Source organism: Molothrus aeneus, chromosome 20 (genome assembly GCF_037042795.1).
Source record: "Molothrus aeneus isolate 106 chromosome 20, BPBGC_Maene_1.0, whole genome shotgun sequence".
In the NCBI taxonomy this organism is placed as follows: Eukaryota; Metazoa; Chordata; class Aves; order Passeriformes; family Icteridae; genus Molothrus; species Molothrus aeneus.
Genome location: NC_089665.1, coordinates 5169016 through 5186607, shown reverse-complemented (window position 1 = coordinate 5186607; position 17592 = coordinate 5169016). Strand labels below are relative to the sequence as shown.

The following is a 17592-nucleotide window of genomic DNA, read 5'->3' as shown; positions in this document are numbered from 1 at the left end:
CCTTTTCACTTCTGAGGGTGAAACCTCACCTTGTTGTTATCTTACTGCAGGGGTTCCATGCTGTTGTCTCCTTATCACAGAAGTTTCACACCTTCTTGGTGTTTCCCATCGGCAGCTCCTCCCAGCACTGACTCTTTCTTCTTCACAAAGCAGCCAAATGACTCCAGTTCCCTTCCCAACCAGCCACCTCACTCTTTTATAGCATCTTCTTCTCACTGGTCACAGCTGTGGCCTGTTCAAGTCAGGCCTGCTCCTAATCTTTGATCGCTGCAACTCCTTAGGGGTAAGATTACTTTCTACACTATTTTTCTTATATTCTATCCCCCTACATCACTTGGCAGCAGCATCCTATATATATGTGTATCCTATACCTATATATATCTGTGAAAATACACATTTTATGATTGCCTTTTTGCAAATATTAAAATGAATATTATATGTGTTATGTTAGAAAGTTATGCTGTACTAATTTTCTTAAGTAGTGTGTTAAATACAGCTTTAGGTTATAACATAACGTTAAAATAGAAACTATGCTATGTAAGATACTTTTTTTAAAGAAAGGACTCGCAGTGAGATAGCAGCCACAGGACACCTAAATCTGTCAGAGAAAAAGAATTTATTGCTCACTTATCAGAAGAAACGAACTTCTTCCTGCCTTGCTCGGCCCTGTAGATGCCATTAAGATTAAGAGGAAGAAGGTGGCACTGACCAGGCAGAATCCTGTGTCTGAATGGAATTTATGCATCATGAATGAGATGTATGAATATGCAACAGGCTATTGCTTTTAAGGATTAATCCTCTGTTAACTGGTGTCCTTTTATGGGCTTATGCTGCCCAGAAAAAGGTACCCGGACGTCCATAACTCTTTGTTTTTATTGTCTCATATTGTCCTAATCCAAATTGTCCAAATTATTATTACTTTAATTATATTGCTATTTTTATAACCATTTTATTACTATTAAACTTTTAAAATTTTCAAAAAAAGTGATTGGCATTTTTCACATGTGTTATATCTATATTCAGGTATTTATATAGGTGTCTTTATTTTTGTGACTTGTCCACTGGCACCAGCACCTGCTGGCTTCCCTGGGGAATTCATGCATCCCATTCCTGCTGCAGCATGGCTGCTGTGAGATGGGACTGCTGCAACCTTAGTGCTTTTAGCTTCACCCCAGAGAGCCCAGTCCGTGCCAAAGTGGGTGACTGGGAAGTGATGACCTGTGTGGGGACAGCCAGGCTGACAAGACAGGTGGGGGTCCCTCGCTGCCTGCCAGTGCAGGAACCTGCGAGGGGATGGAAAAGCTGTGCCCGAGGCTGATGCTGCATGGAACAGCTCGGGTTGGAAGGGACCTGGAAAGGCTCATTTTGATTTATTAAAAAATTTGGGTATTGATCTAGTACCAATATCCAACTGTGAGGGACAAAAACTCTCTAACAGTTTAGAGTTAGAAAGTGGATGTTTATTGTGGGATAGCTCCCAAATACACCCCCCAATTTACAGGTGATTACAGAGTCCTTTTATCTATACAAGTATTGAATACCCAGAATGCAAATACATTTTCATAACTTTGGTACATCCCATTCCCAAAATGGATATTGATCTAGTACAAATATCCAAAAACTCTCTAACAGTTTAAAGTTAGAAACTGTACGTTTATTGTGGGATAATTCCCAAATACACCCCCTAATTTACAGGTGATTACAGAGTCCTTTTATCTATACAAGTACTGAATACCCAAAATACATATTCATAACTTTGGTGCATCCCATTCCCTGCTTCCTATGGTAATTAGTTCAAAAGCTACTAAGCATGTGTAGTTTGTTCCTCAAAATAGGTCAGTGGTCCCTTTCATGGGGAGGGGTCCCAAAATGAGGAAGTAAATGAAGTCTTCCTCATTCTGACCTTTCTTCCTTTTCAATGCGAATATGACAAATGAACCCTTGGTAGAAATCCCATTCCTGTCTTCAATTGGTTTCAGAACAGAGGATGCCTACAATTGTCTTATGTTCCTAAAAGCTATTTATCAGTTTCTATATTCTTCATTATAAACTCAGCTAACCAAACATTCTGCTGACAAGCACTCAGTTATTAGTTAACCACTAACTCTTAACTTCATCAAGGCCTACCCATTTATTTTAATTAACTCCAATAAAGCTTATCTCTAACTAAAATCTTAGCTCCTCTAAAATCTCTAAATTCCTTAGAGTTTGTCTCAGTTTAGCTCCAGGAAAGCTCGGGAGGGATGGATGGCCGGCCCCGGCGGCTGCTGCGCGGCTCAGTGTGCACTAGGTGGCACGCAGCTGCAGGGAGAGGCTGGGATTCGGGAAAAGAGAGGAAATCTCCACGGGGAAAAGCAGGCAGAAGGCAGAACGGGATGAGTTCTGCCCCTAATCAGCGTTAATGGCGAGGTGAGTGTGGCCAGAGCAGGTGAGACAGGAACACAGCCCAGAGGACTCGGCTCCAGAGTTTCCCAGCTGGATTTAGCAGAGACAGGGATGGAGAGAGCCTTTTGATTGGGGTCAGATTGATGGCAGAAGGGGCTGGGGTTCCAACTGAGAGTGGTAAATTTAAGGTTGGCATAAGGAAAGAATGTTTTATGATGAGGGTGGTGAGGCCCTGGCACAGATTGCCCAGAGAAGATGTGGATGCTGGAGGTGTTCAAGGTCAGGTTGGGTGGGGCTTGGAGCAGCCTGGGATGGTGGAAGGTGTCCCTGCCCATAGCAGGGGGCTGGAACAATCTGGGTGGTCCCTTCCAACATAAACTGTTCAAGATTCTGTGATTTCCCCAGAGGAAGCAGGCAGTGGAACACAGAGAGCTGAGCTCATGGGGCATCTCCCAGTACCAGCAGGGATGAGGAACATGTCCCTCTGAGCAGGTAAATCCCAGGGCCTGGACAGCAAAGTCACCCAGCAGGAGGAGGATCTGGCCCACACCAGATCCGTCCCTGCTTTGTCTCACTGGCCCCTGGCAGGAACCAGCAGCAGCTGCTGCAGAGGAAAATGAAACGAAATTTCACCTATTATCCTTTGCCTGCAGAGGAATTTCTTCCTAATTCCTGTCACTTTGGGTTTGTCTGCTCAGGGAAATTAATCTGAAATCGAGTGGGCTGTGAATTGAAAGTGCTGCAGCAATCCCAGCAGGGCTTGGACAGGCAGTTTCCTAAGTGGCCAGGCTATTCCCTGGAGCACCAGGCTAAGCCTGGCAATTTAACAGAGCCTCGAGCATCAGGGTTTGTAGACATTAGTGTAGGACCTTGAGCCAAAACCCTGTGAGAGGGAGCAGCCAAGGAGAAATTAATTCACCAGCCTTCCAGCAGCACTGCAAGGAAAGGAGCAGGGGGAAGGCAAATATTTGGCTGGTGATCCCAGTGTGTGGATGGATCAGACAGGAGGTGATGCCTTGTTGGAGGACTCAGTGCTTTGCATGCTGATTTGGGCAGCATGCAGAGAAGGGCATGGGAAAGAACAGCATGGGGAGAAAGGGGTCCAGCTGGAAAAAAAACCCAAACAAACAAAAAAAAGACCAAACCCCACCCCACCCCCCCCCAAAAAAAAAAAACCCCAAAACATAAGTGACTATGTTAAAATCTGGACATCATTAAGGTAAAAATCATGTAAAATATAAAATATTTTTGCAGGCAGAGAGGATTGTGAGGTCTGCATCCCTGTGAAAACAGGGTCCTTAGGGACAGCAGGACACTGAGGTTCACCCTTTAGACTCAGGAATCATCGAGGATCTTTCCAGCCACCCTCACATAGTTGGAGGAGGTTGTGCAGTGGTGTCTGACAGGCTCAGCTGGTCACCAGAACCCTCATTCATGTTGCCCATGGCTCTGTTAATCCCTTTCAGGGTGTTGGATCATGGTGGAATGCAGGATAAGTGATGGAGAGGTGTGAGGAAAGGGAGAGTGAGCACCAGCCGTGCACTTGTACTGCTGAGGTGAGGCACCTCAGCCACTCTCTGTGCCCGGCAAAACCTTCCAGGGACCCTGATGCAAAATCAGATCATGAATCCCTGCTCAAAAATAAAAAAAATAAATAAATCCAGTGCAATTTAAGACTCTTCCCGCAGCTCAGCCACCATCTGGCTGCTTTATCCCCACCGTACAGCCCTTTCCTCCAGCCAGGAGCTGCACCCAATTCACCTCAGCTCTGCCCCACCCTGCAGCCCTTATCAGCAGCACCTTCAGCCCCAGAGCATCACCCTGAACCTCGCCCATCCTCTCTCACCAGCCAGGACTCCTCACTGGGAGCATCCTTTTATCTCCCAGCCTTGCCAGGAAGGTTTGCAAGACTCAATAGAAACCCTTCTTCACCATCCTCAAATCTCCCTGAAACCTTTTCCTACTTAGGATCACAGGATGTTTAAAACCTGTCCACCCGTGCAACCGCATGGATCACACAGTCTGCTCCCAGCACAGCTTTATGAAGCATTCCTATCTATTTTTCTGGAAAAGCATTCCTATCTATTTTTTCAGGGGGGAAAAAAACCCTCCGGATTGCTCTCCAATTTCTAATTACAGCCACGGGAGACAGGAATCCCAAGCACCTGAGCTGTAAATGTGAAGCTTATTGCTTAAGCAGACACATTACAAGCAGGCTATCAATCACTTCTGGCAATTATTAGTACTTTGTGAGTATTTTGAACTCGAGAATGTGACAGCCTCATCCATCCTGGAGCAGAGAAATCCATGGGCATTTGCATACAAGGCTGAGCTGTGGGGGGAGGCAGCTCCAGAGGGTTTTCACTGGAGCTGTCGTGGCTATGTGCTTGGCACTGCACATTTTGGGATGAAAAACAACTTTATTCAGGCTCTGTAAAGATGAGTCTCGCATGTTTAACCCTGGAAGAAGAGTTTTATAATATCCCTCCATTCCTACAGTATGAAGTGCTTCTATGTGGTTTTGTGGTTTGTTTGTTGTTTTTGTGGTTTTTTGTTTTTTGGGTTTTTTTGTGACTACTGACTCCAAACATAATTTCCTTTATTTTATAAACCTTCTGGGGCAGGTGTATCATGGCATGGATGAATCAGTGCTGCTGGGTGTAAAGTCCAGGGAGGTTTCAAGCATTTGATAAGGACTGGTGAACACTTCCTGGTTCAGAAGGAATTATGGTGATCTTAAGGGTCTTTTTCAACCTAAATGATTCTCTGGTTCTGGGGTTCTTTAATCGCTGCTGCTGAGGTCTTGGTGGTGGTCCCAGGAAAGGGGAAAACCCAGGTGGGGTCTGACCTGCCTCTAGGAGAGCATGCAGAAGTGATGCAGCACCCTCCAAGATGCTTCAGGATCAAAGGAATTCCCAAATAAATGCACACATCTTGCAAGGGTGGGGAGGGAGCAGCAGCAGCTGGGAGGGAGCAGCGCTGTGTCCTTGGAGGGACCCGTGGCACACAGGGTTGTGTTCCACCCTCCTCACCCCAAACAAGGAACAGGCATCTCCAGGGCTTTGCTGGGGCGTTACTGGGATGTGAGCTAAACCCTCCGGGTGGTGAGCAGGGTCACAGCCACATTCCCACAGGAGCTCTCACAGCCAGCATCCAGAGGTGTTAAACTGCAGGAGAGGCTGCACTGGTGGTGTGCAACACACACACACACACAGAACCCATCACATACATACACCATCACACACAGACCCAGTCCATCACACACACGGGCACACTCACACTCAGAATCCCCTGCACACACAGAGCATCACACCCCCCAGTGCTACCCACGCTCACACTCACATGGATGGTATCACACTGACATGGACAATACCACACTGACATGGACAATACCACACTCGTGCACAGTCACACACACTCACACCCCCACACCATCACAGACACTGTCACACTCACACCCCCACTGTCCCACATACACATACCACCAGTTGTCTCTCTCTCACGCACACTGTCACTGTCATTTACACAATCACTTTTCCTCATCTATTCGCACTCACTGTGGCACACAATCATTCACACACTCATTATCATACACTATCAAGCCCAATATCACACTCACTATTATACACCATCACACACACAGTCACTAACACACGCTCATTGTCACACACTCACTGTCACACATTGTCACTTGCACTATCACACAGTTATCATACACGCTCATTATCGCTGTCACACACTCATTACCACCCTCGGTCCCTCACACTCATATTACACTTATTACCATATTCATTATCACACTTATTATCACATTCATAACCACACTCATTACCATATTCATGATTGCACTTATTATCACACTCATTACCGCACTCAGTCCCTCACACTCATTATCACACTTGGTCCCTCACACTCATTACCATACTCAGTCCCGCACACTCACACTCTTTATCCCGCTCATTACCATACTCATTATCACGCTTAGTCCCGCACACTCACACTCATTACCATATTCATTATCACGCTCATTACCATATTCGTTACCACACTCATTACCACACTCGGTCCCGCACACTCACACTCATTATCACGCTCATTACCATATTCATTATCACACTCATTACCACACTCGGTCCCTCACACTCACACTCATTATCACGCTCATTACCATATTCATTATCACACTTATTCCTAGCCTCACGCTCGCCGTTCCTCTCCCTCACGCCTCCACCAATCACGTCCCTCCCTCCCCATCTGGCCCCGCCCCTTGGGCCCCGCCCCCTCAGCTGGTTCCCCGGCGGTCTCGCGTGCGCACGCGCGGAGGTTCCGTGACCGCGGGCCGGGAGCGGCAGCGCCGGGCCCTGCTCGGGGTGAGGGGCCGGGGGCGCGGCTGAGGGGTGACGGGACCGGGGGACAGCGGGGACAGCGGCGCCGGGACGGGGAGCTGGGCTGGGTTGGGCTGCGCTTCGCGGGGCGGGCACCCGCGGGCGGGCACCCCCGGCACCCCGTTCCCTGTGCCGCGCAGCCCGGGCCGTTCGCGAGGCACCGCCGGGGCCGTTGCGGCCGCTCCGGGCCCGGCCTGCCTGGGGTCCCGTGAGCCCAGGCGCCGTTCCCCTCGCACCAGGCCCCCGCCCCGCCACAGCTTCCGGAGCGGTCGGTGTCGTCCGGACACCTCACGGCACCCGGGGGTGTCCGTGGTACCGGGGGGCGGTGGGAGCCAGCAGGCGGCTGCGGTGGTGGCGGTGCTGCCCAGGGCCGGGGGAGCTCCCTGAGGGGCGGGTGGCCCCCACGGGCTCCTCAGGCAGGACCCGGCTTGGCCGTACCGGAGCTCCAGGAGCTCCTGCCGCGACCCGAAGGCGTTGGGGAGCTGGAGGAGCCCTCCGGATGGTGCCAGGTTCTCACCGCACAAATCAGTGATCTCCCCGCAAATAATAAACTGCCTGGCTGCCCAGAAGGACCCAGGAGCGGTCGGGTTGGACGCAAAGTGTGGTGAGATCCCGTGTCCAGGTGGGATTTGTGTCTGGGTGTAGCTGCCCTCCTCTCGCTGCCTCAGTTTCTCAATTCACCCGTGCCCGAAACCAGCCCTCGCTTTAACTGTCAGGCAAACGCTTTGTTCCGCCTCTATTTTCCCCCTCCGAGGGGAACTTGCTTAAAAGCTTGTTTTGAATGGAAGCAGTCCAGATTTGGAGCAGCCGGGTTGTTTCTTCTGTTGTTTTGGCTGTCAAGCCAGCCACCTTGTGCCGTGAGGATCAGCAGAGGCTGGGAGAGGGCAGGACTGGGATGGATCTGCGTGCTTGGAGTTATGACTGTGACCCTTCCCTGCTGGCGAGCTCTGCTCTTTCTCTTTGGTTGGTGCTAATCGGTGCTGGGTGCTTGTATAAGGAAAGGTGCGTTTGGGTGTGAATTACCTGGCAACAGCTTCCAGCCCTGTTGCATCGGGTTTTGCTGTGCCCAGAAGTGCAGCTCAGCTGGTATGGGGCCCTGGTTTGGGGTCGGAGGAGGGCACAGGGCACCTGTAATGCTGCTCCAGTCGTGCCCCCTGCACAGGGTCACGTCTTACTGCAGCCCTGTGGGCTCTCTGTGCTTTATGTGCTCCCCTAATCCCTGTGTAATCTCTTCCCATGGGATCTTTGGTGCCTTCCCAGTCCTGTTTCTCAAAGTGGTGTCGTGATGCTTTACGATCCCTCCTGGGCACTTTCTTTTCTGAACAACCTGCTGAAAAGTCTCTTATTTTACCAATCTGGTGGTTTTTATTTTTAATTCAGCCCAGCTCAAGAGCTCCCAAGGCTCTTTTTCTTTTCCAGGTACAAGCTTGCATTTCGTGATAACTTTTATCAGCGCTGGCAATTCAAGTTCAGAAACTTAACAAAAGGAGTTGGCATTTTTAGAAATCATCTCAGACCCATGAATTTTAAGATCCTGCATTTAAAGCAAAAGAAAATTCTGCTTTCTGGAAGTAGAACAGAGAATTAAACACAGCTTTCAAAGGTTTCAATTTCCATTCTCCAGCTTTCTCACCACCATTTGCTGGAGTTTGAGGAGCAGGGAGTGAAGCTGCTGGAAAACACATCTGAAATGCACTCAGTTTTTTTCCTGTCCAAGTCCTCAATTAAAGCCATGTGGACAAATGTTTCAGACTTTGTGCTGGGCATAAAGTTCCAACCAAACAAATCCATACTCAGACTCTGAGCCAGTGTTACCAAATACCTTCAAAGTGAAGGGCATCTGGCTGGAATATTTAAGTCTGCACTTGAATTAGCCAAGATTTGTTTTCACTGGAGGAAGGGTGGCCCAGAGGATTTTGTGACTGGAGCCACGACTGTTTGGTGAATAAGAGCTTTTAGGGTTGATGTGAATTTCAGCTTTGCAAGGTATTTTTAAAACTTGAAGTGTTCCAGTCCATGGGATTTGAGTAAAGATGTGAGCTGGGATGTGTAACACATCCCAAACCACATCCCACTCTTCCCCAAACCCTTTCTGCTGTGGTGTAATGCTGAGCACAGTGCAAGCAGCTCCAGTATTGAATTTCTCAACTTTTACTATTTGTGTGCTGCTGAACTCTCAAAGAGAAATCAGGAACTGCAACTTTAGGCCTTTTCTTTGTTATTTGCCATCACTCCAGGACTTGTGTAATTCTGCCTTACTGATGCTCTCCCGCATTCCTCACTTCCCAATCCATGCAAACAGCTGCTGGCTCCAAGAGCTTTCAGCAAGAACTGGCAGGAGGCTGAAATGCTCCCCTTGCTCCTCCTTTGGAGCAGCAGTCCCAGCACAGGAAATATTTTCCCACTCTGACGGGGAAGTGGCTGCTGGAGCACGCGACGCTCGCGTGCGGCCGGCCCGGGCACCTCCACGTGTGCTCCAGGATCCACAGCATCGCTGCCACCCGGGGCTGAGGGACAGGCTGCTGTCACCCAGCTGTTACCCCTGAGTGTGAGGTGGCTTTTCTGCTGCGGTGTTCTGCTTGTTTGCTTTTCCTGCTGCTGTTTCAGAAAGGAAGGAAAAGGAACCGCTGACTGCCTCCTCACAGCCTCCCTCCTCTCTGCTCTGCTCGGGGCTGCTGATGAATGCTTGGTAACAACTTTGGGGGGAAAAACGGCGTTGGTTGTGTGTTTGGGGTTCAGAGCACCTCGGGCAGGAGGGTGGGACAGAAAATGCCACAGCCTGGCTTTTGCTCTGAGTTGAGCATGGACGATGCTGGTGGTCATTGAGCTGGAAAAATGTTGGTGTGAAACCTGCCATAAAAAGAAGTGGCCGAGGCAGGTGTTGAATTTGATACCTTAAGTCTTAAGTTGCTGTTTTGAGCAGTGAAATAACTGTCCTTGGAATGGATTCCAAGGAAAAAATTAATAGCAGGGACCAGGGTAGGATCTTGGTGATCTTGGTTTGTCACCAAGGCCAGTTGAGCTGAGGGTGTTGTATAAAAATCTCAGAGCAGCTCATAAACTAATTTACACTGAATTCCTGGGGAAACTGTTGCCTTCCTCTTCTACATGCAGACGTGTGGGTGTGTCTGTTCTGTGCTCACTCTCCTCTGTCTTTTTTAAGCTATCAAGCCACACGGGCATGATGGATGGGACGCTCCACGGAGCGTGGGCTCTTCCCCCATCCGGCAGGGATATCATTCTCTGTGCAGATGGCATCCTCCAGTGGAAGCCACCCACTGCTGCTCTGCCTCTTGGGAGACCTGAACTTTTCCATTGGATGGGAAGGAAGCTCACGGCTCCCTGCTGACTGCTGGGAGTTAAGCGAGCAATCAATGACGCGAGGCCTCAGAAAGGAGAAGGCGAATTTATTTTAAAACAAAATGAGTTTCACTCATTCACAGCCAAATCCACCTACACACGAGCACCAACGTGGGGATCTCCAAGTGGTTGTCCAGCATTTGGACAGATGTGTGTGCAGATAGTTTGGACAGGATTCCTTGGAATGACACAACAGACAAGGAATGTCAAATATCAGACCTCTGGTGTTTCTCGGTGATCATGTGATGCCTTTGGATCTGTTCTTTTTACATCCCTTGGGGGCTGAGAGTGGTGATCTCTTCTTGTTGGAATTTATTCACTCTCCTTTGTGTCTTTGTCTGGTCTTTGGGCTCCTACCCTTTCTCTATTCTTCTCCAAATCATCTCTTAAGGGCTTGAGTCTCTAGTGCTGATTGTCCCTCGTTTCAAGATGTTCTTTGTTTTCAGCCTGAGAAGCTGCAAATAGGTGTGCTTTGATCTTGAGGACCTACTAAATCAGTGCCCTCAGAACAGGCAAGTGATTGTGCCCTGTGTTCCTCCTGGTTCTCTTGTACGCCTTCCCATCTGTTTTTCCTGGATCACGCTGAACCAAAGAAGAGTTTGTACCGTGATTTGCAAACTGTGCATTAAGAGTTATCTTCTGGTTTTGTTTGCGTGTGTAATGCTGCACAGGAGTCACAGGACTGATCCTGGGCCAAAACTAAGCAGGTCAGAAGCCTGAATGGAGCTGATGGTGTAGCCCTGGAGCTCAGATCAGTGTGAAGAGTTTGGGCACCATTTGTGTAACTCCGTCATTTCTGTGAATGAGTGTTTGGCCAGCATTGGGGTGGTCAGTGTGATGCTGCCAGGAGCAGTGCTGAGCATGGGGAAGGGGCAGAACGGCAGCTTGCCTTGGCACACTGCTGGCTACTGAGTGTCTGTCTGAGCTCATGCCAAGACTTGCAGGTCTGCCCGACACAGGGATGGTTTGGTACAGATCTCTGGTGACTCAGGTGGTGTTTGGTGCCACAAACCATAGGAAACAGAGCCTCCCTGAACAGTGTTTGCCCTCAATTAGCACAAGTTGCCAGCACTGGCAGGGAGTGAGTGGTGGTACCTCACTCACTCTCAGCCAGAGGGTTTTGGGGCCAGTCTGCTTCTCTGGAGTCTCCTAAATCCATAGTGAACATCCTCTGTGAAGGTCAGAGCTTGTTTCCCTGTCAGATGGCTTGTACGATGTGGATGTGGGGTGGGGTGATTTGAGACATCATTCTCAGCTCCCTGTGCTCTCTGTTTCTTGCTGCAGGTCCCCAGGAGAAAATGGTGTAAGGCCAGCTCAGCTGCCACTTGGAGCCGCGTTGTGCCCGGAGCTCAGGGAGGAGCATGGCAGCAGCTCAGGGAGCGGGAGGCGGCTCAGCCGGGCCGGCGGGCCCGCCCGCTTCTGCCCCGGGGCACGGCAGCGGCTCCGCGGCGGTGGCGGTGTGGGAATGGCAGGATGAATTCGGCAGGTGGAGGCCCTACCGAGGCAACGTCTGCAGCTACATTGAGCAGGTTATCCAGGCCTCTCAGCAGAAGGGCCGGCGCTCAGGGTCGGGGCTGGTCAGCAGCATCCCTTTGGGACACGCAGATCCCGCCTTGGCTCCCTATGTCATCGACATTCCAAGCCTGACACAATTCCGGCAGGATACAGGTAAGGGAGCTTCCCCCCCCTGTTCTGCTGGTGTGCTTGGGCACAAGCAGGGCCTTGTGCTGTGTGTGAGAGCTCTGCAAAGCTGTTTGCTACCATGCTGGGCAGCTCTGTGAGCATCTGAGCAGCATCTGCTGCTCTCCTAATGCTGTGTGGAAAAATCTGTGGAGCTGGGTGCAGGCAGACAGCCATGATCTCTTCAGGAGCAACATCAGGGGACCCCTGGAGCTCCCAGCCTGTGAGCCAGAGCTGTCAGAGCTGGAAACTTCCCTCCCCCCCAATCCATTCAAGATCACTTGCGTAAAACGATTCCGACCCTCCTGCTTGAATCCCTTGCTCCCTCTGGAGTTGGAGTGCCAGCTGCTTTGCCTTGGCATGCAGCCCTGCTCAAGCTGCTTGTGAGTGCCTGCAGCCCCCGCATGACACCGAAACGCTGCAGCAGAATCTTCCCTGCACTTGTGCTGGGAGAGCCAGGCTCGCTTCCTCCCAGGGAAAAAGGGCAGGATGGGCTCAATAGCAGAATTGAGACCTGATTTTCATTCTCCTGGGGTCACTGGGAGTAGCAGCTCAGAGTTTGCAGAAATGACTCCTGCCCTTTTTTGCTCCAGATGTGCTGAGCAGCTGGAGCTTAGAAAAAGGGCAAGGATGGAATGCCTGCATTTCATCCCTGGAAAATCCAGGGAGATCCCAAATTACACAACCCAAATGAATGGCTGCTTTGGAAAGTTTTTCATCCATCCGTTTCCCCTTTGTCAATGTCTCTCCCATCACTCCAGTATGCAGTTGAGCATCATGCCAAGCTCTAAAGAGGGGCATGTGCTGGTTTCTTGCCAGTTGAAACAGTAAATGAGCAATATTTTGAATCAACTGCATGATCAGCCAATTCCAGCAGGAAAGGGAAGTGGTTGGAGCAAATGTGAGTGGTCATCACAGCTGCATCCGTGTTTTTATTCTGACTTGGTGACCTTAGGCTGAGTTTATCTAATGGTGTCCTGGGTGAGGTGAGGAGCTTTCTAGACTGGATGCCCTGGCAGGTGTGCTCAGCTTGGCCTGTTCAAACATCTGGAAGGCCAGCTGAGGCTGTGGCTTGGAGTGGTACAGTGTGGACCACCAGAGCTGGCACCAGCAGCTGTTTCTCTCCTGTTCTTTTCATGCCAAACTTGTGAAGGAGCCTTCCAGCCTCTGGCCCTTTCAGCCAGTGCTCCAACCTGTGGGCAGCAGTCCTAAGCTGTCTGATGAAGGTGAGCAGAGAGCCTGTGGGGTGGGTGAAACGTGTCCCAGTGCAGCTGTCTGTCCTTAGAGGGTTTGTATCTCTTTAGGTCCTTGTGAAAGATCTCAAAACACTCAGTGAATATTGTCCATTGCAGGGTGGTTTGGAGCTGTTCTTCTCTGGGGGACAGTCCAGTTCAATTCTGGAAATTATATTGGCTGATAGGATCTCATCTTTCCACTAGATCTGAGTTTGAGTTAATAACAAAAAGGCTGATTCTGCTCCACAGCCCTCCTGCAGTGTTTCCCATTGATCCAAAGGGATGCTCATCAGTGCTGTGAACCTCCCTGCACAAATACCTGTGTGCTCTGCAACGTGACTTGGAAAAGCTCTCATATCCCCTTGCCATGGCCCAGTTCTGAGCAAAGCTTTTTCTCTCTGCAAGGCTCTGCCTTCAACGTGAACCTTCCTGAGCGAGCCGCCAGCTGAACTTTGTCATGTGCTGGAGAAAAGAATCTCTACAGGAAACATCCCCATGAAAAATCTTTAAACAGTGCAAAAAATAGGCTGTTGTATTCTGCTCATTAGCTATTAGACAGATAAATAGGCTCTTCAAAGGAAGCCAGGGAGAATAACAGGAAGCCAGTGTTAACGGGAGCAGCGTCCCCAGCAGCAGGGAATGACAGCTGTGCGGGGGGATCTTGTGGGCAGGATTAGCTGTGGGCTTCAGCTGCTGCTCAAGGCAGATTAGCTGGGAGTGAGTGCAGGGGAGCAGCAGAGTTGTCCTCTCACCACAGCTGTTTGCCCACCCTGGAGAGGAATGCCAGTTTCCCTGCCAGCCTGGGGGAAGGGAGATGTTTTCCAAGCGCATTGCCTTGGTCTTGTTGTTGACTCCTAAAAAATTTTCTTTCTACTGCTGTTTGAGGGTGTTAAAAACACAGGTTGCTTGCAAGTCCTACAGTCCTCTTTGTGCTGCTTTTAGCTTCTGAGCTGCCAGTGGAGCAGGGGAAACCTTGCTAATCTCCTGAGATGTGTCCCACTGGACACCTTGCCTTACCTGTAGTAGTCCCCTTTCTCTGGGAGCAAGTTGCCTGCACTCATTTCTAAATGTAATGCATGTCTCACCATCTCATTCCCAGTCCAGTCCCATCCCTAGTCCTCCTCCTGCTCAGGGATTCATTCCTGAAGTTATCCACCTTTTGAGGCTGTTTGTGTTTCTGAAACTTGGCAGGACTTGCTGGATAGGAAAAGTCATTGCTAGAGTTTGCTTTTGGCTGTTGAGTCTGCTTTTCCACTAAGACATCAATTCCAGGCTGGGAAGGTCATCTTGGTTCTGATAGTTTCTGCCAGAGGAAGGTCTGGTGCCACAGGAATTCTGAGCTCCATGGTTGAGCTATTGGGGAGGTTGCTGTGTTTGACTGGCTGCTAGTAATGTTTTAAGTGTGCTGATGAGATGTTTGTTGGCTGGTGTCACTGGAGAGTCCTGCTCTGCAACAAGCAGAGTGCTTGGTGCTGCTCTGGAGCAGAAACACAAGTCCTGGCACTCCTTGGTCTGGCACATTGTGCCTTAGAGAGAGCCTTTGCCTTTGTGTCAGCTCTGGAGCTCCAGCAGTGCTGAGATAAGGAAACAGTTACAGTTGTCACAACTATTGGGTACAATACAGCAGCATGATCCTCATGCCAGCATGCAGGCAGGCAGAGCCTGAATGCAGCAGCAGTTGGATTTTGGATCTATGGAGTCCCACGTGGGCTGTCCTCCCTCTTCTTTGGGATGTGGTTTTTGGGTGTGAAGCCTGCCTGGATTGCCTGTGCCCCACAGAGCCTCCAGTGATATCCTGGGGCAGTTCTCCTCAGGCTTTAGGTGTGGGTACTTGTAAATGTGTCAGTTTTCACCCGGGGTCCTGGAGCACACTGCCATAACTCTCATGACCTCTTTAGAGGCTTAATTTTATTTTTTTTTCTCTTGGTGCTCATCTTTGAACTCCTCCTGTGTTGTTACAACTTGGCTGCACTCCTGTTCACCCTCACCTTCCTAGATCCCCAGACTTGCTTTCCCCACCAGCCTTTCCTGCTCCTCTTCCTCTGTGCGGAATGCTGCTGAAGGTTTTTGCTGCAGTAGCAGTTTTGACCCTGCTGCAAGAACCCATTTTCAAAGGTTACAGAGCTTCTGTCCTGTTGGGTGGCTTCCTTCCCTTTCATTAGGCTGCTGCTTTTTTGAAGTATGGGATAAAGTACCCAGAAGTGGAGTCATCCTGGAAAGCCAGGCTTCCAGGGAGTTCAAGCTCCAGCTGTCGCTGTCGAGCGGCCTTGCAAGAGTAGTGTTTCTCCTTCCATTTCTCTCCCTTTGTCTGAACAGCTGCTCTCTCCAGTTTTCAAGTGATTTCATTGTCTTCCCCTCTCTAGTCTTGCTCTCTCTCCCAGCAGTCAGGAGCCTGCAGAAGTTTGCCCTTCTCTGAAGTCCTCACCCTTGCCCCTTACGGGACTTCACCCACTTTCCCAAGACCAAAATTGCCCTGACCCTTGTGTAACAAAGTGGGTGTTCAGCCCCTTAAGTGCTCCTACAAAGTACTTCCCCATGGTGTCTTGTCTCTATAGTTACTCTGTTGTCAAGGCTGTGGGAGTTGTTTTTTTTTTAACCAGATCTGTGCCTCAGCCTGATTTTTTTTTTTTTTCCTTTTTCCTTTTTTTTCCCTTTTAACGTCAGGGAGGCATATGTGATCACTGTGCCTTTGTGCTCGGGTGTGTCTGCGTCTGCATCCTCTCTCCTTCCCTCCTTTCCCACCCTTCCTCCTTGCAGCTTTTGAACCTGCTGCCAGCCCACAATCAGATTTGGCAGAGGGACAGGGATCTCAAGGATGTTGCATTTTTCTAAGTTTCATGAGCAAACCCAGCCCTGTTGGGAAGAGAAGGTCTTTTAGTGCCCCTTTTGAGGGAGAATGAGAAAGGCAGCATGGATCTGTGCAGAAACAAATCCCCAGGACAACATCCCTCTTGGTTCTCTGCTGGCTAAATGGTTGTGTGTTACAATGTTCACAGGGGTCTCAGGTTGAGGGAAGAGACGAGGATCTGACTCCACGTTTCAGAAGGCTTGATTTATTATTTTATGATATATATTATATTAAAACTATACTATAAGAATAGAAGAAAGGATTTCATCAGAAGGCTAGCTAAGAATAGAATAGCAAGGAATGATAACAAAGGCTCTGTCTCAGACTCTCTGTCCGAGCTAGCTGGGCTGTGATTGGCCAATAATTAGAAACATCCAACACAGGCCAATCTGTTGCATTCCACAGCAGCAGCAGATAATCAATGTTTACATTTCATTCCTGAGGCCTCTCATCTTCTCAGGAGGAAAATTCCTAAGGAAAGGATGTTTCATAACAGATGTCCCTACAGTTGTGTTTATTGTCCCCCCTCTCCCCCACAGGGACCATGCGGGCTGTCCGCAGGCACGTCTTCCCGGCGGACTCTGCTGCAGGCCAGGGCATCGTGTGGGAGTGGCAGAACGACGAGGGCGGCTGGTCCCCGTACGAGATGAACGTCTGCGTGTTCCTGGAGCAGGCCCGTGCCACCAACCACCAGCGAGTGGACCTGGGGCCCTTGGGCTACAACTATGAAGTTGACTTTGTGGCTCAAGTGCAGACCAACAAGAGCACGCGGTTCCGCCGCAGCGTTCAGAGGCGTTTGGACGCGCCCTACCCGGTGACCACCTCCACTACACCCCTTCACACTGGGGTGGGATGTTCTTGCCAGCAGTGCTGGCCAAACAGCGGGACTGGCCCCATCACCACACGCTACCGACACTCCACAAACTCTCCCAACTCTGCCGCTGCTCATCAGGTTCCCGGGAGGACAGCGTCTGTAAGTTCTTCCAACGTCGGCTTCGTGCCCTATAACAAACCTGCTTTGACTGGAGCAAGGTCAACACCAAGACTCAATGCACAGAACACCTTGGTTTTGGCTCAGTCTGGGAGCCTCAGTGCAGCATTGGCAGCATCTAATGGAGTCAGGTACAGATCCTAATTACCTTTAAATACCATTTGTGTGTCCAAGAGATCTGCTATGCTCAGGTCTGCATCCAGGAGCCTCTGTCCCAGAGGACCTCACAAGGGTCTTGTCCCTAGGAGAGAGAGGTTTGTGCCTGTATATCCAGTGCAGTGGATGAAAAGACTTCCCCTCTGCTTTCTACCTCATTTCTTCCCATTTGAAATATAGTCCCTGTCTACCAGTCTCCCTGAACCACAGGGAAATTGACTCAGGTTGAGATTCTGAAGGCTTTAGAAAATTAATAGTGAGCAGTAGTATTTTGGGTTAGGTTAAAAAACAACTTTGAGGGGAATTCAGTGAAGGAAAAGGGAACTTATAAACACACCTATTTAATTCAAATTAGGCAGTAGAGTGGAACACTGCTCTGCATTCTAAGCTCTTCCTCTTCAAGGAGGGACCACAGGACTCATTGCATGTGGCTGAGACCTCATGAACTCTCTGTCAAAATCAAGTTATTTTTCAGGCTAAGTGGTGATGAGGAGCAGAGGTGCCACTGGATCCATTTTCACTATGGCTCTTCTCTGACAGGGCTGGAGCCAG

The 17592-nt window shown here is 49.8% G+C and overlaps 1 protein-coding gene across 2 annotated transcripts in view; it reads left to right on the top strand.

The window, feature by feature from the left end:
* The first annotated feature begins 6689 nt into the window (after nt 1–6689).
* Nucleotides 6690–17592, top strand: part of DTX2 (deltex E3 ubiquitin ligase 2) — a 35116-nt gene continuing 24213 nt past the window's right edge. For both annotated transcript variants that reach the window (XM_066563675.1, XM_066563674.1), the window contains exons 1-3: nt 6690–6755; nt 11415–11798; nt 16433–17015. In XM_066563675.1, the coding sequence (XP_066419772.1) occupies nt 11492–11798; nt 16433–17015 (890 nt within the window). In that variant the 5' untranslated portion in view covers nt 6690–6755; nt 11415–11491. The remainder of the gene's footprint in view (nt 6756–11414; nt 11799–16432; nt 17016–17592) is intronic.